Source organism: Rhamphochromis longiceps, linkage group LG11, assembly GCF_057381845.1.
Source record: "Rhamphochromis longiceps isolate RC_006_pf linkage group LG11, R_longiceps_female_GT1.1, whole genome shotgun sequence".
NCBI lineage: Eukaryota > Metazoa > Chordata > Actinopteri > Cichliformes > Cichlidae > Rhamphochromis > Rhamphochromis longiceps.
The window spans coordinates 29,903,975-29,928,331 of NC_140567.1; the positions used below are offsets into that span (position 1 = coordinate 29,903,975).

The 24,357-nt window shown below is 39.3% G+C and overlaps 1 protein-coding gene across 3 annotated transcripts; it reads right to left on the bottom strand.

Moving 5' to 3' along the window:
• Positions 1–7,004: 7,004 nt before the first annotated feature.
• Positions 7,005–23,922, bottom strand: usf2l (upstream transcription factor 2, c-fos interacting-like). Of its 3 annotated transcripts, XM_085423554.1 has the most exons (11): positions 22,283–23,922; positions 21,770–21,810; positions 21,438–21,544; positions 20,206–20,325; positions 18,820–18,973; positions 14,784–14,871; positions 12,755–12,793; positions 10,628–10,686; positions 10,171–10,265; positions 9,915–10,043; positions 7,005–9,053 (listed from the first exon to the last, which is right to left on the bottom strand). In XM_085423554.1, the coding sequence occupies exons 1-11, from the start codon at positions 22,315–22,317 to the stop codon at positions 8,964–8,966; spliced, it is 957 nt and encodes a 318-aa protein (XP_085279680.1). In that variant the 5' UTR covers positions 22,318–23,922; the 3' UTR covers positions 7,005–8,963. The 3 variants fall into 3 exon arrangements, with proteins under 3 accessions (XP_085279680.1, XP_085279681.1, XP_085279682.1); XM_085423555.1 differs by lacking the exon at positions 12,755–12,793 and having other exon boundaries at positions 22,283–23,919; XM_085423556.1 differs by lacking the exons at positions 21,438–21,544; positions 21,770–21,810; positions 22,283–23,922 and adding an exon at positions 20,473–20,737.
• Positions 23,923–24,357: the final 435 nt, after the last annotated feature.

The window sequence follows — 24,357 nt, forward strand, 5'->3', positions numbered from 1 at the left end:
GCTGACTGTGTTGGTTTTTATACACAGTTGGGCTCAGTATTGCCTCATCGCTGCTGGAGGCCCAGCCCTTTCCTGGCAACAGTTACCCAATTCCAATGGGGAAGTTTTTGACCTCTTCATTTCTCCTTACTGTAGTTCTGCAATACTAGGGGAAATTCACTGATCTATTTTTGATTGTGGGGTCCCAGTGTCTGAGAAAGATATGAAATCATCTACAGACTTTTTAAGGGAATAACTTTCCACTGTGAGAACATAATTCCACACATGAACACGCTGCTGGAGACCATTATTTTTACAATCTCTGAGAGCAATATGTATTATGTAAATTGGACTTTTGTTCTGGAGGAACCCTGGTAAGAGCACAGTACTTTCTCCAGCAAAAGGCCTAGACAGCATAGGTCAATCTATTGCATGGCTGACTGAGTCACACTTGTTTCGACCCAGGAAATCCTTCACTAAGGAGAAGGAGCCACTTTGGAATATCCATTGCTCAGTCTAAAGGATGTAATTACAACCTCTCAAATGGAATAATTAGCCCCTCATTTTCAACACGTTCAGTTTTTGCATAATACACAGGAACCTGCAGTTGAACCAAATTAAATCCCTTTGAGAGCTGGAGAGTAGTAGCCAGGATTAAAAAGCTCCATTTGAGAGTCAAGGTGTTTCAATATGCAAGAGTTAAAGATGAATATAAAATAATGTAGTGGGGTTTATTATGTGTTGACAACAAAGAATTGCATTGTTTCTGGTATTTTAATCTGCATCTGTTCTATGTCATAGTTTTTATTCTTTCATGCATCATTCTTAGAGCAGATAATTAAGAACCAACATACAAAATAACAGCTGCTTTTGTTTCCTCAAAACATTTCTCATTTCCTGGCAATCTCATAGTTTCTGAATAAATTTCAAACTGTGCACAATTAAAAACCATGTTTATTTAATGGCATAATAATAACAACAGCAGACTGCTCACAGTTTTGTTGGAAAACCGGATTTCTCATTCCTTCCTTTGCTACTGAAGCCATGAGAAACACCTACAGATTAATTAACCAGTCAGTGGAAGAAAACTATTCCACAGGAACATCAGGCTGTGAATAAACACAAAAATCAATAATGGTGGAAATGAAATAAGAAAACGGCTAAATAAAGGAACAAACTGATAAATGATCGCGCTGTGGAGGCTGATAAAAATCAGAGGCCATTTGAATTCTCATTATACCTTCAAAGTCTTTCCAATCGCCCGTCCTGACTCAATTAAGGAACAACATGTCACAGGACCTCTGCGTCAGTCTGTCTCGTTTACTGATAACCCCGCTGGCCCACATGCTTGCTTTGGGTGACCACAACATCAGTGTCAACAAATACAGCCACGAATGGCTCCGCATTTGTTGGAACACATCCATAGTTTTATCATTTTTACAAGATCATCACATTTTCATTACTTACTATGCATTTGATTTTTGTCTTTTATGCTCACGTGTGAGGAGAAGAGGCTCTAATCCTATATCTAGTCCACGTTATATGTCTTCAAATAATGAACATGTCATTTTATTTGATGTGCTTCACTAAGCATGACTCGTGAGATGCGAGATCTGACGCTTGTTAACAGTACAAAGACAAAAGTAATATATCCAGTTTCCCCAGAGTGTAAAAAAAAGAAAAGAAAAATTAAAGATCTGACGTTGAAGTTGTTTTTTTTAAGAATTCATAGCAGAGTTTTCCAAGTGCACATTTTGTCCTGTTTTCCTGGGCGCCCCTGTCTGTTAGCAGTCCCTGTGGCTATCAGTAGGAATCTACTTGCCAAACAAATGCCGGCACCAGCATGGCGGACAGATTCACCTCAGCAGGCGCCACTCTACCAGTTTCTTTGCCCCCGGTCGAGGACATTGCCCCCGTCTGTCTCTGTTTCATCATCATACCCTACTGCTGTCCCCATCCATTTGTCACCCCTCCTCCCCCTTGCTCCTACATGCTTTATAGGCTGCTGTAAGACAATCCATACATTATATCTGCCAGCTGCCAAAGCCATCACACAAAAACAGTGCCCCTCGATGCAGTCAACCATTTCCCTAAATACGTCTTCTCTCAAAACTGGGTCACGAGTGAACCAGTGTTGGGACATCACTCAGGGGGGAGGAGTATGGAGTACAGGTTAATGGGTTGCTGGTCAATGCAGGGACTTTCCCTGTCAGCGTGGAGTGAGAGGCAGGTTACAATATGCTACTGGAACTTCCAAAATTTCAGTAAGTAAGACCAGTCCTAATAGATAAAAATAACAGGCAAGAGAGCACTTATTCATGCTACCATAGCAACTTCAACTAAACAATGAATGAAAAAATTTAAATTATAAACTGTACACTCAGTACACCCTTGCTGCATGTCATTGTGCAGCTCTACTGCCTGGTCTCCTTTCATCTATTTTCAAAATCTATTATAAAATCATAATGTGCCCCAAAAAAGAGGGCTAAAAAAGCTAAACATTACAAAGAAAAAAAAAGTACTTTAAGCTATGAAATGTTTTAATTTGTCAAACAGATTTTGTCTCTCAGAGGTACCTTCAGATACAACACATGGGGGGAAACCAGCTTAACACCGAGGTGAGATTTCTTTTAGTCTTGGATAGAAGTCTAAAGAACACAATAATTGCAGTCTGCTTGAAAAAAAAAGTATGAATTAGCTTTTCAGCATCTAGTATCTCATGAGCAACTACACCATGGTGATATTTCAGAGTGGGAAGATGACTCCTTTCCCCCATTTCCCTCATAATGGAAAGCATCTTTTGCCATGTCAGTGTAAAAGCACACCTGGGGTTGTCTGCCAAAGTGAAAGGCTTTACTCATAATTTTCCAGTCAACCGTGTTTCATTTAAATGTAGCATCTATACATGATATTTTATAGCTTAAAAAGATGTTAAATCTTTGTTTGGTTAAACTGGCTTTTGCACAGGGTATAATCCACTCAGTGAGCTCTACATATACATTTATTTTTCCTGAACTGAGATTTTTGGTTTCTCAGAAACACCAGATCCATGATAAAATGGCGATGCCAGACAGGGAGATATTCAGTGTTTATCCCCAGTGATGGTACTTCAAACAATACGTTTGGTGCAATCCAAACTACATGACCCACAGCTTTAAGACAGAGACACGTGTCTTTCAACACGTGCACCAGTTTGATGCGTCAGTTTGATCAGTGCTGGAAATACTGTCGAATATGACACTCTGGATGCACAAAAAGGCGAAACGAACAAACAAACAAACAAAAAACTATGCTCCATTTATGACAGCAGCAGAATACAAACCTTTGTGCTGATACTTCTCTTATGAGTGTGACAGGTGCTATGTCATTATTAATGTACAACCAAGAAAGATGGTAAGTGTGGTGTGAGGCACATTGTATGTCAGGTGGAATAAGACTCTTTCTGTCAGGCTTTTTCAACAAATAACCTCAGAGAGAGGGGGAATGTGTAACAAGCTCGGGCAGTGGACAATACATGCTCCTGACAGTGTGCTCCTGTAGCTAAAAAAGCACAAAGGTAAGACAAGCCTGCAGGCCATGAAACTGTGGCTTTCCAGGAGAATGTTTTGGCCAGCATGAGTTCAATGAAAATCACTCAACCGTGTCCTTTGGTAGATGTGTACACACACACACACACACACACACACACCGAAAAGATTAAAAAAGGACTTATCCAAATCACATAAAGGATTTTATAGAAGTGGCTTTTTCACTCCCTTCCTCCAGGCAAATGTGCAGCAGACATTCACTGAGTAATGACCAGACCTAAACCACTGATTCAAATCCATTAAATACAATTTCGGCAATAACAATCCATTGCTCAAAGCGGAGAGACTTTCCTCTTCCAATTAATACATCAATTAATTCTAAGTGATTTATCTGGTCTTAGAGGTGAAGGTTGAACTCCCTGGTACATGCTTCCTATAACATTTATTAAAGAAACATGTCTTTATGTCATTTCATTTTCCTTTCCAAATCAGTATTATTGCAGCTTTGCCTGACTCGATTCAGAACGCTTTCGGGGTGAAGAAGGAAAACAGACAGACGGAGAGAGACTACGCATGTCCCAATCAGAGAGGTACGTGGGATCAGAGATCATCCACTTCAAACAGAAACGGGGACACACAGACGCCTGCCTGCCTGCTTGGTTGTCTATGCATGTTTAAATGGCAGCTGACAAGCCTGAAAACAAAACCAAATCAAATTTAGCACATACTCTCAGTCAAGTGAATACTCAGTGCATGTGTTACTGTGTCTGTGCAAACAGCAGTCTACATATATCTCTATCTATCTATCTATATAAAATAGCAGCTTCTCTTTTAAGAGCAGCAGAATGTAGCCCTGCCCAACGCAATCTCACTAAGGGCTTGGATATAGCTTTCATCCATCATTGATCTTTCTCCCCCAAGGTGCCCTCTATATCTTCTAAATACTTACCAGTGTGTTGATTGTGTGGATTTGAGTACACATGGGACACGTAACCCATAGTAACTCTATCCTTGCAAGAGAAAATTCGAAAATATATTTAAAACTGTATCTCTGTTCCACACTGACAAGACAATATAACCCTATACCCTGCACGTTTTGTTGAGAATATAGACATTTTTGTGTTAGTTCAACCTGCCAACTGTTCACAACAATAAAGACGTATTGTCCCAAATTACTAACTAACATGCCCAGGAGCTGGACCAGATCCCTGCCACATGCACATCTAAGTGAAAGGCAGTGGTTATCATGGACACCCATGCTTCTTCCTGCAATTATGTCCAAAGACTGCTGTGAAAAAAGCAAATTTTAAAGGTAGTCAAATCCAAGATTCTCAACTGGTGGCAAATGAAACGTAGTGTTCCACTGTTGAGCCACATATAGCAAAAACCACATCGACTTTTAAAAATTACTCAGATTAGAGCCATCAGCAACCTTTAGAACCACATTGCGAACAGCCGCTCCGCCATACTGCACCAAAAGCAATGAAACCTTTAAAGACTCCCATGTTAAAGCGACCAACTTCATAGCATAGTCTTTTTACAGCCTGGTCAAAAAAAAAAAAAAGGTTTTATGGAGTTATCCATCCATCCATTTATTTTCTTCCGCTAATTCGGGGCCGGGTCGCGGGGGCAGCAGCCCAAGCAGAGAAGCCCAGACCTCCCTCTCCCCAGCCACCTCCACCAGCTTGTCCAGGGGAACAACAAGGTGTTCCCAGGCCAGCCGAGAGATATAATCTCTCCAGCGTGTCCTGAGTCTGCCTCGGGGCCTCCTCCTAGTGGGACATGCCCGGAAAACCTCGCCCAGGAGGCATCCTTGTCAGATGCCCGAACCACCTCAACTGGCTCCTTTCGATGTGGAGGAGCAGCAGCTCTACTCTGAGCCCCTTCCGAAGGGCCGAACTTCTCACCCTATCTCTAAGGGAGAGGCCAGCCACCCTTCGGAGGAAGCCCATTTCCGCCGCTTGTATTTGCGATCTCATTCTTTCGGTCACTACTCCGAGATACTTGAACTCCTCCACTTGGGGCAGGAAGGCACTCCATCCTTTTCCGGCTGAGAACCATGGCCTCAGATTTGGAGGTGCTGATTCTCATTCCCACCGCTTCACACTTGGCTGCGAACCGTTCATGGAATTAATAAACCTAAAATGGACGAGTTAAGGTTTAAAGTTAAGAGCCATGGTCAGGCTAAAGGAGGCAGCTGTAACCAGCAGCTATCTGCTAGGTGTCGCCTCAGCTTTTCAAGTGATGGAACTGGATGTCTGGAGCATGTTTTTATTGTTTGTGCCTTTTGGAAAATTTTAATGCAAATCAATGACACTATTTTATGCTATGTTGAAAGCTTCTTTTTTAAAAAGGTATTGCAGCAGTTTGAGATCGCACATTAAAGAAAAAATTCTACTTGTCTAAGTATTAAGATTTATTTAAAAGACTTAATATCTATCCATCTCTCTATAAATGGGGACTTAACATTACTTAAATCTTTATGAAACCAGTGGGATATTTGTTGTTATCAGATCAGATCAGAATACTTTAATCTTAGGGGGAAACTGTTGAGAAAGTGCAAAATTTAAAAAGTTCAAAGAGTAGAGATTAAAGAAAAAAATAATAGGAGCAACAGGCTGCATGCATGGTGAGACATGCACATTGTATATTAATCATTTGGAAGAAAGCACACTAAACAGGCTTGGGGTGTGTACTATGAATCAGCAGCTCTCCAGCTGTTTAACACCATCAGGGTTGCATCTAAAACAAACCAGCTAAAATTGTCTTACATCTCACACAAATACCTTTTATTCAAGTTGCACACTAATTTAACTAAATACATGGTTGTGGTCCTCCTGTGATAGTGATAGGCCGCTTCATTTGCACAGTCAGTATTTTTGCTGGCTTTTCTTCCTGGCTCAACATAGACTTTATAAATATAGCGCTGTCAAAGCTAAACAAACCACAGCAATTTTTTTTGTCCAAACATAGTGTACCACATTTTAAAACCTATACAGCTGCTTTTCCCGTAGCAGTCGTGCTGATTTTAGTTTGAAGCTGTTTTCATTTTACTTCATTAAAATATTAAATATCCCACTCGGCTGCGTGTAGACCCGGCTGTTTCCTACAGGTCACACCCACTCTTTTATGTAAACTGTGTTGACTTATTGATTTGATAGCCAAAAATGATAGCCTACTATGTCTATGTTAGGGACAAGTAATTCTAGATAATTAATTTTAAAAAAAGAAAAAGAAAAAAAAAAGAAGGATTGAACTTATTTTACAGTCATAATCAGGTTAGTTTTCATTGAATTTTAACACATCAATGGGATGATTAGGTTTAATTAGAGCAAATGTATTTAAGAATAAAAGGTAAAGGGAAATCAGTGTCTTAAATTACAATGAATCTTATAATAATGTATATAATAATATGCAATGCTACTGGGCGGATGGAAATAAAAATATATATTCAGCTTTTCCCAAGATCTGGTAAACGATGATCCACAGACAAAGATGTTTAGATTGTGAAAGTTTTATTTTCCACCATTTTGCTTAGAAAACATGTCTCTAACCTGAGAACAGTGAGGCTGCTACACAGAGGAAAAGAGGATTTTTTCTTCCTTTTGCCATTTCAAAAAAAGAAATGCAAGAAAAAAAAAAAAGTTAGCCACGAATGACCTTTGATTTCTGATCAACCATCTTTTAAGCAGTACTCATTTCTTCACATTCACGTCTCTCCTCACTGAGGTGTAAAGAAAAAAAAAATCTACTGCAAAACATCTATCATTCGACTTTGGCTAGGAGCCTCATTTGATAGACCAGACACTTGCACTATATCGCCCAGGTTTGAATCCAGTTGTTGCAGCAGAACAGCACTTTTAAAAGCACAAGCAAGTCTGAGATATTAAAATGTGATAGCCAATGTTGCCAGGGGTCTGAGTGTTGGTTTTTCTTTGCTGGATCCTGAGCTGTTGATACAAGGAGAAGCAATCGTGCTCTATTAAGTGAAGTTTGACATCTTTCTTCCACTCACATTTTCCCAAGTGGGAAAAAAACAAACAAACAAACAAAAAAAAACCCCAAAACACATCATTTATATTCATTCACAAAACCTTCAGCAACATTAATGTTGCCTTTTGCTGTTTGTACAACCAATTACAGTTTACTTATTGTTTGCCTGCGTGGGTGGAGAAATATGTAAGATCGTTTCCAAGTTACCCGCATGCAAACTATTTAGTCTTTTCGTAGAGAATGAGTCATGCTCAACTAAGAACTGCAACACAGAATTTCCGTGTACTCATTTTCTATAGTGAGCAAAGTCTTTGAGCACTGCTCTCCAGGGTGCCCCCCACCCCCTTGTGCGTTGAGCTCCATTTGAAGTGTTGCAATACCAAAATAGAGCAAACAGCTTGAAATGAAACATGGGGATTATTCTTGCATGTACTGGGACACAGGTAAGTCACCCGACAAAGGATGAAAACAAAACCCACAGTACCTAAATATGTGGCAAAAGTTGGGATTTGCACCGCTCACCTCTCCACAACATGAAGTTTGACGTGTCTGCATGTTCCACATTCTAACATTTCACTTTGTATTTAAATACCACTTCACCAGCAAATGCCCAACACTTCAAGTAAACCACATTTTAGCCTCAGCAAACTGAACTTCATAGATTGCACACACTTTGTTGTAATTGTTTTGACAATTGCCAGCATGGAACTAATGAGTTATTGATTGTTTACTCCCAGAGATAATCTGCTTTAACATTCTGTAACATCTGTATTAAAACATGAGAGGCCATATTTACATAAATCAGCCCAGAATCATCAGCAAGCACAGATTCTTGTTTGTCTTTGGGTCTAGGTAAGCTATGTGTGTCACATTATTTCTGTCTGTAGAATCATGTTTTTCATACTTTGATGTCGGCTTCACTGGATGCATAAATTTCATCGTAACGGGTCTCCATCAAGGCTTCTGTCAGCAAACAGACTAATAAATTAAAGGGGCTAAAAACAAAATATTAATACAGAACTCAAAAACACAAACAGAATAAAAGCATGAAGTAAGTCAAAATTAATAACGAGGGAAAGGGTTTGGGAAGGAAAGAAATAATTGCCAAACATCGTAGTCCATGAATGAAGCTACATAAATACAAATAAAGAAGGGCAGCAGAGGGTCTCTTTCATAGCTAGTCCTACAGTAAAGCACCCTGATAAAGGTGAGTGGGCATCTTTTCTTGGAGCACATTTCTACTCAGCTGCAGCGGGTGGTTATCTCAATACGATTGGAAAAGTCAAGTGCAGCCAAAATCGGCTAGTGAAGGGTTCACAACCTGGGAACCCAGGGGAGGATGCATTCACTAAAAAGAAAGTGATTCTCCATAAAGTCTCTCGTTTTTTTTTTTCTTGCGTTGTTTCCCACTGTGTCAGTTATATGTCTGAGTGGGTGTGCCCTGCGCTGCTCTTTTGGTTTCATTCACTGTGGTGGCGTTTCTCCAACCATTTCGATGCCGTGCTGCTGGAGTTGCGCTCGGAGCAATGCGTTTTCATTTTTCAGCTCTTCAATCTTAAACCAAAGAAGAAAAAAATGCATCATCCACAACATTCTCCACAGCAAAATACAGCCTTAACTTTACTGACCAAACTTTTTCCTTTGAAAACTAAGAGCTGACTAATGTATACACAGGACTATGCAATCCCTGAGATTAGAGAGCAGCGTGTGTAGACCCTGTAAAACACTGATGCCCACAACCAACTGGATTATCAAATCTTGAGGTATGTCATCTCTGCTACATTTCCCCTGGGTGAATCCTGAATTCATTGCCTCCCCACTGAGGGACTGAGGAAGGATATTCAGCTTTGAGCATCTGAATAAGAATATATCACTGAATCGCTTGCAGACCCAAGATTCAAGCAAGAGACTCAGAGCTGCAAGATTTCACAATACTTTTGAGTGCATTAGCATGCACTTAGTTCTCACACAACCCCTGTGTATATTATTCCCACAGTCTCTCAAAGCACTGATTTCAGGTAACACTTCTCATTATCTGAGTGCAAATTCTTTGATCCACTTTGTCAGGCTGTGATGATCAGCTATGCAGCCTGAAGTCTCAGGGGGTTTGTTTCAGAGAAATGAAGATGCATATGGGGCTAGGTGGATTTCATGCTTCTGAGACTTAAGTGAAAGAATGTTGCATTGAATTATAAAGCAAACTAATCTATTCAATGCAGTGGCAATCTTCACAGCCACATATGAAGCCCACTATGCCGGCCTTATTATGCGCAAGTTTATTTATCTGCTACACCCAACCACCTCAAAGGAGGACTCTGAATTATCATTCATAGCCCTTCTTTACACATTACCAAAGTCACGGAAACTTCGCTTGATGCCCCATTTGCAGCCTAGAGCAAAGGCTGATATTCATACCTGCTGTCTGCACAACTCATTGTCCATTTGTATCCTCTCCACTTCCTTCAGACTCTCTTGCAGCCTCTGGTTGCTTTGCCTCAGCTCACGAATATAGTCACAAGCTTTAGACAGGATGCCTCCTTTGCTCTATAAATACAGAGGCATTGTCACAGTTTTAAAAAAAAAAAAAGAAATATAATTACTGTGATAAATATAATTTTTATAGAGTATTAATGAGTCAAGCGCAAATTTAAAAGACAAACAAACTGCTTACTGCTCCGGTTTTGGTGCTATCCATACTGCAGTCTGGGATAATCTTGGAAAGTGTGACAATCCAGTTGTTGATCTTGTCTCTTCGCCGTCTTTCGACTGATGAACAGAGATGAAAGAAGAACTGTTTTTAAAAGGAGTATATGCATACAAGCCACATTTCCAGATTCCTAATTTAAGCTACAGTAAAAGATCACAGGTCATTCTGATTTACAAAACAAGGTTTTCATCTGCCGGATCTCGTCAGTACCGACATTCCTGACTGATTTTGACAGCTCAACAGCAACCTCTAGTGGCTGGTCAAAATTATATGCTGTTTTTTTTTTTTTACTCTTAACAGAATATTTTGTGAGGGCTTAGTGATTTTCTTTCATCAAAAAATGTTCCATTTAGGCACCACACGGCATTGTGTTAAGACTGTCTGATGAAATCAAAAGCCACAATCATGACTAATTACCCACCTTCATTATGTTGTGCTCTTCTCCTTTCATCTCTTGGTGTTCGGGGTCCATCCATTTTCCTGCAGATAGACAGGAAATAAAACACTTTTCATGCACTACAATATCTCCCATCTCTGCGCTCCATACAATCGGACACAAATCCAATCCAATCCTCCAAATCCTTTGCCTATTAAAAACCATTCTTCACTGTTATCTTTAAATTCAAGCCTATTGTTATTGCCATTTAAAATGAGCCTCTGAAGATGGTTAGTGCCTTTGGTAGAAATATTAAATGATGCACAGCCCTATGAGGTCACATATGCAGTCCTGACGCCTGCAGCCTTGAGCCAAGCTGCCTTGTCTGGAATACTGAGAATCAGCTAGCCTCCTTACTTTAGCTGGCTGTCCTCTTCCCAGGTGTGGCCTGGAGGAAGTGCAATGCTTTATTATGCTGTAAAATTACAACACTGTAGAAAACCAGATGCTGCTTACTGAAGTTGGGGTGTACACCTAATGACACAACTGTCTCTTGTCTTTGCAACCTCCCCCAGGATTCAGTTAATTAAGTCTCAGAGACGTGACAAGGAGACTTATCATACCACCCACCATGGCATGAAGAGACCAATAACACACTCACACATAATCAAATGTGGTCTAGTGTACACTGAGGGCACCTGCCACATAAAAGGCAGGACCCGGGATGTCCTGACAGAGCATTACATTATAAAAAGGTAATCAATGTTATTCCTTTCAACTAGGTTTAAAGCTGTGGTTGATAGCTGTACAACCAAGTGTTGGTTTCACTAATTGAACACCGGGGACTACAAAATTCTGAGAATAAATTAAACTACTCCTTATTGCCACTGCAATTTTGCCTGCAATTTGTGTGACGTAATAAATGACCAATGAGGTTGTTTGTCTTCATTGTCTTTCTTAAAACAAATCTTTTCTAGTCTACTGCAGAGAATTTGTGTCCAATCAACACAACTTGACTGCTGATAGCTTCGTTTGAGATAGTCAGCTAAGCCAAACGGCTCTCTCACATGTATCTCAACACATCTTAATGGGATTTCAGCTGTATAATGGATTCAGCAGCCAAACAGTACTCTTAGGCAAAGTGTTAAAATATGTGGATGGCGGTTTGAATAACTAAATGTACATGCCTAGAGGAATGTTTTTTCCCTGCACACCTCTTTTAAGTGCCCCCGAGAGTAAAGGCTGCCAGAGAAACCCCAAAAATTATGAGTATGTTTCCTCTGGTAGAAGACTTTCCATATGTTGAATACAGCATGTATAAAACAAAAAAGATCTGCACAATTTTTTATTGATCTTTAAAATGACAAATGTAATCATTTACCAATGCACCTCCACTCTCCACCCTCTTCCAAAGTTTTGCTTTTATGTCACCAAGCCATGGCCTTGACAATATTTCATTAAATTACACAGTGAAAAACAAGAGACTGCAGGCTGAGATTCAGATCACCTCGATGGATGAGTTCAGAAAAATAATTCTAAAAAAAATAAAATAATAATAATTACATTAAAAAAAAAGAAAAAAAAAAAAAGATCCTGTGTATATTACTGTCATTGTCTCAAAAAAATGAGCACAAAAATTTGTGATTATTAGCTAGTTAGTCACAAATAACTACTTATTTTGAAAGTAGATGTTCCAAGTGAAAGCACATGGCTTCCATTGGCTCAATTTATCTCAATAGCCCTGTCATATCAACAAAATGCACTTAAAGAGCAAATGCTGTCCATATAGTTTTATGACCAACTTTAAAACTAGGCTGAAAGAGAACCAAACTCAAATGGCTACAACAAAGGACACTTTGAAAATTATACTAAAATAAAAGTGTGGAGTGAGCCATTTGTTTCCAGATGGAGAACAATGACCTGATTTCTAGGTCCTAATGGAAAAATACATTTGCCACAAGCAGTACTAACAACAATGGATCAGGGTCAGCACTGAAAAATTGCTACATCTGTGTCTCACACATCAAGAGCAGGGAGAATCACCAGGGAGGAAGGGAGGGGTGGAGAAAAGTGAAGGGCAGAGGTTTGTGTGCTTCTTTGCTTCTTGTGATCTAATTTGATTAGTTCATTTGCTGTAAGAGGAGTGGGGAGAAATGTGGAAACTGTCCTCACCAGTTTAAAACTTCATGTTGCAGCAGCTCGTTTTCATCTCTGTGAATGGCAGATAGGTTGGGTAGTTTTCATTCACTTTGCTCACATGCCAATGAAAACGTCACGGTTCATCACTTTACATGTAAATATAATTCTATTTGAAGTCACTGAAAATCATAAATTATTCATGTACAAATAAGTCACAACTCCTCTTAAATGTGTCCTGAACAGAAGAACAAAAAAATAATCTCTAGTTCTTGGAAAAATAAATAAATAAACACATAAATAAATAAATGAGAAATGAAATGTAAAAAAACAGCTTAGATAGAAGATAAATAGAAGATAAAGTGCTGTATCCTGGTTGCTATTCTCCTTATAGCAGTGTTATCTGATTGACCACAATCCCATCACTTTCACGAGTTAAAGGTTAAGTATAGGCCTGGATGAAATCAGAGGAATATTCACTTAGGTTCGGAGCTAACTCAATTTGAAATTGGGTCATGTGTTAATTTTTAAGTGACCAACCAGGCAAAAAACTGGCTCGTACCAAACAGGGTACAAAAAAAACAAAACAAAACAAAAAAACAAAACCTAGCCGACATTCATGAGCCTTGAATCTCACAGGGCTATGGCTCTTGTGCCGGTGTGTTTTGGCACTCAAATGAACCATGAAATAAATAAATAAAGCTTGTTTAAATTCCCTTTTCTGAATAAAAATCAGTAGTAGGCCAAAACCAGCTTGGTTCGCATGCAATTAAAATTAAAACCCTTTGCTCAGGTGAGCCTGCTGATGATCTTAATAACAGCAATCACCAGCATGTGGCTAACAGTTGGAGAGTCTGAGATGGATCCCTTTGATGCATGATTAGAATAATGCACGTTGTGAATTTTAGCGATAAACAGTATGAGAGTTCGAAAGGTTAAAAAAAAAAGAAAAAAAAAAAAAGATGTGTGGCTACCATGTGCTAAAAAAAGAAAAAAAGAAATCCTTAAAAATCAATCATAACCATGAACTCGGGGTGAACACAAGAGAGATTACCTGGGCAGAAAAACAGCCTTGAGTAAAAGAAAACAGCAGTGGCAGCAAGGCTGAGAAATTTGAGCCTTGCAGTTGTTCAAATGGACGTCACAGTAGTCTTTCAGTCATGTTTGAATAGAACATTCATTCATATGAGACAATTCTCTTTTGCTCAGATAGATTACTACTAATACATCATTCCAATCTGCTGCATTGCAGTTTAACCCCCTCTACTTCTACACTCCCCTCTTGCATTAGCAGTTACAGTTATAGCGTGCTAAATACTGATTTTGAAAATACATCTCATTTAAACTCTGAATTTAGGAAACTATTTTAAACGGCTTATTACGACATATTCACCCTTTCATTTTTTAGCTTCTGTTCTGCCACCTCGATTCGAGCATTTTGCGGATCAATATCTTGGCTTTTTGAAACTAGATGTATGAGAAAGGGGTAGATCTGACTCCAAAACCAACACAGCAGCAACCCTTTTTAGTCACACGGTTGAAACATACACTGCTTTACTGTATACCTTAAAACAGGAATGATAATTCACAAAATGAACATCTTGCTATGTTAAATAAGACTTTATTGCCTTTTCAATGCATCACAATCTTAGAGGCTTTTTGAAAAAGTGCAACAATTTTTTTTATATTGCTGTTATATTTATCTTTTAATGATAATCTATGCCCTCGTTGTTATGACAGTACTAATTCAGACTCTGATGGATACCATTTCTTGAAAGGATGTGTTTTGTAGAGATGCACTCTGAAGCATTAAGAGAGCAGAGCCACACTGCTAAACACAAATCATTTATTGCTGCAATAAATGTGTAAAGCCCTTATCAAAATTAACTGAAACCTATCATAGTAACTTTATTATTATGATATTAGATGTATTTAACAGCTTTTGTCATTAAATCTACTTTTAAACTCCACTGAAATTAAAACATGCCTAGTTTTATGTGTCTCAAGCTGCACTGGCAATATTGTTTCCATCACATAAACAGCAGATGACAGAGATGATACTTACGCAGGGTATGGCTGTGTTCGTGGGGCAATGGTTCGTGGTGTGCCTGTCTGAATGACATCAGGAGGGGTCATCATCACATAAAACTGACCTGTGGAAGGCACAGGTGTAATCAGTCAACAATGAAGAGTAAGACAGCTCAACATTTCACAGAAGACTGACTTGATTCATTAAATTTTTTAAGTGCTTATCCAACGAGGATCCAGGGGAAGGTGGCTGGAGCTTGTCCCAGCTGAAATTGGACAACAGGCAGGGACAAGTTGCCAGCTCAACACAGGGCTAACACAAAGAGCCAGGCAACCATTTAAACTCACATGCACACCTACGACTGATTCAGAATCACCGACTGACCTAACGTGCATGTCATTAAACTGTGGGAGGAAAGTAGAGAAAAGCCACATCTGGCACAACGATAAAATAACACAGAAATCCTTAAGCCAACTAGCAAAGTGGAACCCCGAAATTTCTTGTAAGGATGCAACTGTGCCAACTGTGTAGAAACAGGCTCAACTCTCATGTACAATCAAGATGTAGACAGAAGAATATTCTACTAACACTACTCATCCATACCATATTCATTCAAGAGCCAAAACATCATCAAGAAATAAATCCACTTATTTTATCTTAAGCCACCTAATCTTGTCATCTGGGTCAGCAAGATGGCAGACCTGGCCTGACAAACAAAATGAGCAACACAATTTTCTGCCACAAAAAAAACAAAAACAAAAACTATCCACAAAAAATGAAGGTCCTCTCACAGAAAACCTTCCCAAATAACAGGTCTTGACACAGACATTCAGCCTGTAGTTATTTCTATTTCAAAGAATGTGATCAAGGACTAAAACGCAGAATCAGTCACTAACAGAAAACACACAAGAAAATCAGTATTTCTCAGATGAAAACAGCAAGGTACATTCAGTCTTTTAACCAGGCACTCTGGCTTTCCAATCTGCTGCTAAAGCAGACTGCAGATGCTCCCTCTGAATGAGGCCACGTCTTAATGTTTTAAGATGCTCAATGCACATTAAGTGCTTTGCTTTTTATATCAAACTGCATTAACACTTTGGCTCCAATCTCACTCTTAAAGCTGCACCTAGCCGAGCCTATTATACAAGTTACAGCTGAGGTGCATCAACTGATATGGCCTTAAGGGTATCTGACTTCTGTGGGTTTAAGTCATGTGATGGAAGTAGACACACAATGCTCAACGAGAGAGAAAAGCAGTGTGTGTGTGGATGTGCTGCATGAGCTTGACAAGCTATGTCTGTAATTAGCAATGGATGAGCTACATCAAAGAAACCTAATGATTTAAGGAATCAATGCAATGACCTTGTGTGACCCCAGATGTGCCTCTACATAGGTGTTTTACTGGAGCGTGACTGAGCTCAGGTGGGGTTTTAAACTCATTTCATTTTTGTGTTTTTTAATCATGTTTATGAGTTGGATTACAAAATAACAGAAAAAAGTAAATCATTTTTTGTTCTTTTACTATGAAAGTTTCAGTGCCATGTGCCTGCTACTTGTTTGTGTAGTTTTGCTGCCACAAACTACTACATACATCCATATGTATGTTATAGTCAGCAAAATATTGTCTTATTTCTATGTGTCCAAAGTATCCATCTCTCTCAAGAAGACACAAACAATGCATAATGTAAGGTCACATTGGATATTAGGGGTGGGTGATGTAGTCTCAAAATTATATCACAGTAGTTCAAGGAAATGTTATTTTTGATGACACAGAAGAAAAATATTGAACATTTTATTGGTGATTGCAGCTTGCAGGCAGCAGCATTTATTAGTGCAAACAAAATGAAGGGAATTCTCCACGCTTTTTTTCTTTTAGGTAAAATAAAATATAACTGTCTAACATTTTAGTTTAACAAAAAAGCAACTTAAACCAGCCACACTTTAGCAGCCTGCACTGTTACACTTAATTGTTTTTGTGGAACTGTGTAATTCCAGTTTATTAAATTACAAAGCTGTAATTTATTATACGTATTAGTGGTAAGTGAGACAATGAGCGAGAGTTACATTTAATTGTTTTTGTGGTATTTTTCTTCCAACGCACAAAAACAGATTTACATTTTTAGTTAAGAGCACATAATAAAATTGAAATTTAACAATATTTTTTATCCAGAATTTTGGATTTTGCTTGGAGCTTTTTAAACAACTGCTTAGTGCCCTACTTTTCTACCATGTAACACATGAGTAATTTTCATGCAATGCTTGCTTTTCCAGTCATACCAAATGCAACTAGAGTAATAGCTGCATTTGTTTATTTTTGTGTCAGCTAGCATCTTCTTCATAGCCTGGTTGTATGCCCTTTGCTTCAAGTGGTGAAACAAATTTGCTGTTTCTACTTTTAGGGTGAACTGTTTTCTTGTGTATTTTGCAAAGCATTGGTCACTAAATCATCACTGGAGGCTAACATGTAGTTCTCAGTCTAAGACATGCTTGGACTTGTTGTGTACCCTAGCAAACATAAATGCTATATTTATCAAGACGAGACACTTTTATGTATCGCAAATAGTTATACCAAAATTATTGTGGACAATATGATATCGTATGAGGTATAGGGCTAAAATCTTAAATGTGGCACTTGAACTGTCTCTTTCAGCCTTGGGTCTATAGATTTATGTTGGAGATACGTTGAATCCCAGTTTCAAGCATTTTTAGACCCCAAGTCTGGGCCAAAATGACAGCAAGAAGCACCGCCAGCAGCAGGAACACTGGGTGATGAATTACAAGTTCCTACAATAACTCCTGTCCAGGCTGTACATTCTCCTACATAAAATCCTTAGAGACCCACAATGTTCGACTCTTTCATAACAATCCTGAAGACAAATAATGACCATCCAACAGTCAACTGCCAGCCAGCAGTAACAGTGTTCTTGCTAGTTCTAGCGGAATAATCCATAATAGGTAGATGGCAGTTTTTTGTTTTGTTTATTTTTTAGTTTAAAAAAAAAAAAAAGCATTAAAGCCTAGATCTTGTTCTCTAGGTCAACTGAGCACTTACAGCGCTCAGCGAACACAGCTTCAGCCAATGATAGCCTGACCTGGACAACCAGCATAAAACCACAAGGACGGGTAGTACAGCCAGATGATGGCATATGGTAGGAAAGAGGAAGAGAAGCAGAATAGGAAGACATGTGACATGAAGTAAACAAGTAAACATGGTAAGCATGGCAAATTTAATTTTGGCGTCTGATAATATTTGACTTGGAGGAGGCAAACTCTAGTCATGGCAAAAAATGTTTCCATCACATTACCAAGTTAGGAATCTGAAACAGATTAAAATGAGCTGCTGGGTATGTGCAATTTAAAATATTTCTCATAATTATTACAACTTTAATAAAGATCTAATGACCCTTGAAAATTGCTGATTCACAGTTGGAGAAAACTGCGTTCTCCAGCATCATAAATTATATTTTAAAATAACTTACTGATCAAAAATATCCAAATGGGGGGGAAGGAATCACAGAGCAAATTGATTCTGCAACACATATTTAGGTTTATCATGTGTAAAAAAAAATATATATATATATATAAAAGCAAGTGCAATTGTCATTATCATCTTTGGATTGCTTTGCTTCTTCCTCACCAAATATATGTTAGTGAACATATGTAAATATGAATTGAACATGTATTACTTCACCCAATTTTGTCATATAAAGCACCACCAATGGGATTCGTGGGTTAGTCACCCAAGCTGGTGAGGAAATCTATTTATAAAAGCTACATAGAGAATGAAAATATTGATATTTAGAGGCTCAGCATAGATAATTTATCTCAACAGGGAGGGATTAGATATATTGCTTATTCTTTGTATCTGCTGTAAATGGCCCTGATTTCTTTGTTATCAGCTCAAACTGTCAGGATCGTGTTTCACTAATAAAAAAAAAAAAAAAAAGGACAGCTATTCTCTCCTTAAGGTACTTCAAAACACACTTCTGTTTGTCACTGAAAATAATAGCTTAATTAGCTCTGCAGCACTGTGATAAGCCCCAGCCCAAATTAGGTGTGAGAACTGACTCACCCCCTGCCTGTGTGAGTGTGGGGTCCGTGGCGGCCTGCACAGACACAGTCCCGTCGCTCACCGCAGTTGCGGGGAAGTAAGCGAAGCGGGTCTCCCCTCCCACTGCCTCTCCTGCTGGGCTTCCTCCATTACTGAAAGGGTTCTGGATCACAGCCTGTGACAGATAAGAGAGAGACAGAGGAGAGCCATGAACAAGCAGCAATGGAGCAGTCACAGCAGGTAAACGCACACCTCATCCTCTGTCAGACTCAATACTGGTATCCCTGCTAAACCCCCCCAAGCAAGACACAGTTCCATTTGACAGCTAGGATAAAGGGAGGCAAAGAAGCAGCAGTGATCTTGTTAGCAGGGATAATAGCAAGGTCAGTAAAGCCATCAGTATAGCACTAATGAAAACAAATTTGGTCTGTTCTTGCTAGAAAAATTGCATATTTTTAGCTCAAACTGTGCTCCGACTGTTACTGCAGTTCTTGTGCAACAACTATTGGCACTACACACATTGAAACTATACACCTATGTGACTCACTTTGTGTTGACTAGATATTATATTCGGGCACACAATTCACTCTTTAGACTATTTTTCCATCTTGGCAAGCTTAGAGAAATTACACCCGCTGCTGCAATTTCAGTGAATCAGTGAAGTAGAGATGATGTGATATGGAAAACTGGTGAGAATAACTGATAATAATAGATATACAACACCGTGTTTTTTTTTTTAACTTTACGTTTTTGAATTATATATACAGATAAAGCAAAAAGCTTTATCTGTGTACTCAAAAGTACTCACAACAGTTCACAATTTGCTAATAAGCATAATTGTTTTTAGGAGTAACCAAAACAACACACCTTTCTGCAAGTTGATACTATTTTACCAGCTTGAAACCAAAAACTGGTTACACCATCTTGTTTCACTCATAGACAGCAATCTTTGTTAGTGTTGGTCTGCATAAAACATTACATAAAGCGGGGAAAAAAAAAAAAAACATGACCCAACACAAGAGCATGGCTGTGTGCCTTACTTACAGCCACACTCTGCACTGTCAGACATAATTTATAGCTAAAATAATATTACTGAGACAGTAATAACTTCATATACCTACTTTTCAGCCAATAGATGTATATACTGATCCATGATATATTTCATGTCTTTAACAGTATTTGTAAACTTGATGTTTTAAAACATGACAAGCGTGTACAAAGAAACAAAAGAAATTAGAATAACACTGGTTTTAGTTGTTTTCAGTGAGACTGTTGCAAATGAAAATACGCAGAAATTAACTTCCACCTTATCCTTTAACACGTAAATAAAGAAAGCAAGCTTTAAAAAACGGTTTAAACTACTAGTGGTTTCCCTTTGGTCCAGTCAAAAGTGTAAAATTTTGATACCTGTGCCACAGCTTGAGGAGCCCCGGTGAATGCAGCTGTTGAGACAACGCTCACTGCTCCTCCTGCATCATCTCTTCCATCAAGGTGTTGGTCAGTCACCTGGACAACACGATACGTCACCTGCACAGACGAAAAACAAATTTGGGTAAAAAGAGAGAATAAGAAGAAAACAAAGAGAGCAACTAGTTGCTTCTCCATTTATATCCTTACTCTATGTATTTTTTTTTTGCATTATTCAATCATACCGTGTATAAAACAGCACCTTACCTGACTTGTTGATTTGTTTATCATATCTGTTGCTTCCGTACTGCTCAGCCTAGTATCCTGACACTACAGTACTAACCTCACTTGTGCATTGATCTCACTATCCCACAATATGCTTACGCTTCAGAATGCGCCTGATTTAATTTTAAATAGCAAGGAAAATGAGCTTGTTTGTTCGAAGAATCAGTATTTGTATCCCTCTATCATGTGACTTTCCTCCTGACTGACATGTGACAGCAGTCTCATGCCAATCCCAGACCAGACTGAAATCACATGATTGCTCACACTAGTCTTGTTTATGCCTGAACCACATGGATCACTGACTCAATTTCCTCCAGCGCAAACCACCCAGTAAGGGTAAACCAACATGAATGTCACAATACCTTTTTTTAGTGTATATGCTGGCATTACTGACCCATTGTTTACCACTGACCAACAGTGGTGTGAAAACCACATAGTGAACAGGAAGGAGACACTTTTGTACAAAGGTCAACAGTCAATTTTGAGGCTATAAAAAAAAGACTATAAACATTGATACCTTCAGGGAATTTACTGAGTGCTTTCCTCCTGACTTTGTAATAGAGGAGGGTGTCAAAGCACACAGAAAAAGAAAAACAATCAGATAAAAAGAAAATGTAAGCCTAAACATTAAGGACTGTCGTCGGGAGTATGGTTCTTCAACATATATAATCACTCACTGTTGTTTGCCATATGTCCAAGCATCTTTTCAACCACCTCCATCAATATGCAGCTGAGAGTTCTCAGTTGGTAATTATCGTGCTGCACAAACACCCCATGGACATTTATCCACTCTGTGCTGTTTGTGTACTCTCATAAGTGCTAAACAGAGGCAATTTATTCTAACTGTCTAGGCCCTTATGCAATTAGGAACACTTAGACGCTTTCTGAAATGGGTATTAAACAGCAACGATCAGTAGTGTCCACACTTCCATCCATTAACTACTTACCTGCCCACCCTCGGTGCGGAACTGATATTGTATGTTATGGTCACCAAATGTTGCAGCCTGAGGTACACTGGCTATTGTAACAGCTGTCTGCTCTTCTCCTGTTCCGTCTTCAAGGGAAAAGGGGGATAAAGAAACAGGAGTTACAATGGAAAAAGTAACTAAACAGCTAACAAGCCCCGAGTGTAGCTGCAAATAACGAAGCTCAATGTTGCAGCACATAAAGAAAAGCAAGTGTACTGAGGAAAGAGCTTGTGGCTTTTTTTTTATAAAGTATTGTGTACGCACACAAAACTACAGTGTGATCAAAGACCGCTTAGTAAATAAATCCTTACCTTCAGATCCCTGGACAACCTCCTCTTCTTGTTTTTCTTGGCTGCAAAGCGGATACAGAAATACCTCAGTTGTTAGAAGCTACGCAACCAGCTAATGTTTGTGAAAATTATATATCAATGTATTAAATGAAAGTAATAACTGACCCTCCACTTCACCGTAAGGGGTGGCAAGTGATGTCTGGGAAGTCAGTCAGCCAGCAGGACAATTATAATGAAAAACACAGCACAGCAACTGCCCTTGGTTTACCAAGAGTGGCTGAGAATAGTTATTTGTTTTAAAAGCTAGCTTAAGCTCTCTTAGCTGTTAACTATGAACACTACTATTCTTGGATATAACCAAGTTATACCGCTTAAAGAGTTGTCCACCTGTGTTGCTAACTTAGCTGTAGTCTACACATCAAATTCGTTTTGACAACACTTTATAAGTAAGGCCTTGGTTAGCGTCGTAAACTAGCTGTGTGAAATAGCATGTTGCGGCTAGCTTCTTTCAGTTAGCCATTTTGACCGAGTTACCTTGCGGTGTCCAGACTCTGTTCAAGCATATCCATCAGTGTTGAAATAAAAAGTGATATTCGGTGTCACAGACGGAGATGGAAGTGCTGATCACGGGAACAAACACTCGGGTCATGTGAGAGAGACAGCCCAGGACACGTGAGGTACGGCTCGGTGTCGAAGTTAAAATGGAGGCCGCTGCTGATGTCGCTGGGTGATCCGAGGTAACTCCTCTCGATCAGCTGTCGCGCCGGAGGGATTTGCTGCTTGCCGGGGACCACGGTCGATAACGTTTCGCTACGGTTTCTCACCCCCACCGGTGACCATAAAAGTGCGAATTAACATCAGCTAGAGCGTGGGGAAGACACTGAGTGTTGCAAACCAATTAAAATGCAAACAAAAAGCTTCTCTGTCGGTGACCTGGGAGTAACGAACAGGCTCCACAAGTAACTTATGCACGTAGCTTTTTTTTAAAAAAATTATTATTAATGCGCGAGAGAGTGGCACGATGTTCTGGCTCAGATCTGAACCAGCAAGGTATTAATGCCACATTGTTATTATTTATGAGCGCATTAGTCTTCGTTAACACCAAGACTTGCGTACAAAGTGGCATTTAAGTGTATTCTAATAACAAAAAACAAAATAAACTTAGAAGATTATTTCAAACTATTCTTTTATTTTTGCCTCCACGATTTTACTAATTATTGCGGGCCAAAAGAAGAAAAACAAAACAAACTGAAGTCGAAAGAAAGAAAGTAAAGCAAAACAAGTGTGCTAATAACACATTTTCAGTGAACACTGGACATATTATATTATACATATTAACCCCCTAAGAAACGAAATCTTTTATGGCATGCATTTTTACTTTATCTTTGCTATTTGGGCTGATTGGGACCTGATGAATGTAAAAACAAAGAATTACGTGATTTTTTTTATACCTGATTTTTGTTTCTGAGAAAAATAAGATCCACATATGAGGACATTCGTTTTAAATTTCGATAGAACAGTGGCGAGTATAATGTCCTTGTAAGTGGATATCAGGCCCTTGAAGAGCCAAATTTTGTATTTTGGTAGACAACCCAAAAATGTGATGTCCATATGTAGGAGGCTAAAACAGCTGAATATTTTGTCTGTGTGTGTGTGTGTTTTTTTTCTAACTTTTTAACTCAACCTGATACTGTCATGGTCCTGGGCCATGTGGGCCCAGTATTCTTAGTTCCTTGTATTTTTGTATTTCGTTCCTTAGGCCATGTTTCCTGAGTTGCCCTGTTGTGTTGTTCCCTAAGTGTTTTCCCTTCGTGACTCTTACCCCCTGTGTGCCCCTCTGTGTATTTATGAGCCCTCGTCTCTCTTTGTGTTTTATTCTATGTTTTCCCCAGCCCGTTATGTCTGTGTTCTCCCCGTGCTCTCTCTCCTCCTGTCTGAACCTCTGTACTTCCTGTTTTACTTTGCCCGTCTCCCGTTAGTGTTGTGTTCACTCCTGCCGTGTCTTGTTATGATTATCAGTGTCACCTGTGTTCCCCGTGTGCTCCCACTTCCCTCCTTAACCCTCTGTGTATTTATGTCTGCGTCTCCCTCAGTTCTGTGTCGCGTTCTCCCTCATGCTGCGTGGATTTCCCTGTGTTCCTTGGTGAGCTTTATGTTAGTTTTTCCCCAGTCTAGTTTTGTATCGCCTATCATCTTCTGTTCAGCAATAAAGCTGCATTTTGAGTTTATCCCTTGAGTCCGTGAGTTTTTGCGATTGGGTCCTCATCCTGCCTGCCACACAGCGAGCCATGACAGATACACGATAAACTTACAACTGACACACATATTTCTTCCTTCTTCTGCTCCCTTTAGAGGTCCCCACAGCAGACTATCTGCCTACTTCTCACCCTATCTGTAGCCTCCTCTTCTTCCACACTACCCTATGCATATCCTCCTTAACTCCATTAACCTCCTCCGTAGTCTTCCTCTTTTCCAACAGCCTGGCAGCTCTATCTTCAGCATCCTAGTGCAATGCATGGACTATCCCTCCTCTTCACATGTCCAAACCATCTCAGCCATGTCTCTCTAACCTTGTGTCTAAAACCTGAGCTGTCCCTCTGATGTACACA

Bases quoted from the DNA above. Each gene is read 5' to 3' on its own strand.
- usf2l (XM_085423554.1), bottom strand. From the start codon at position 22,317: ATGGATATGCTTGAACAGAGTCTGGACACCGCAAG. The intron at 10,687-12,754 runs GTGAGGACAGTT...GTCTATCTGCAG, and splicing joins CAACATGAAGTTTTAAACTG to GAAAATGGATGGACCCCGAA. The intron at 10,044-10,170 runs GTAAGCAGTTTG...CTGTATTTATAG, and splicing joins ATAGCACCAAAACCGGAGCA to AGCAAAGGAGGCATCCTGTC.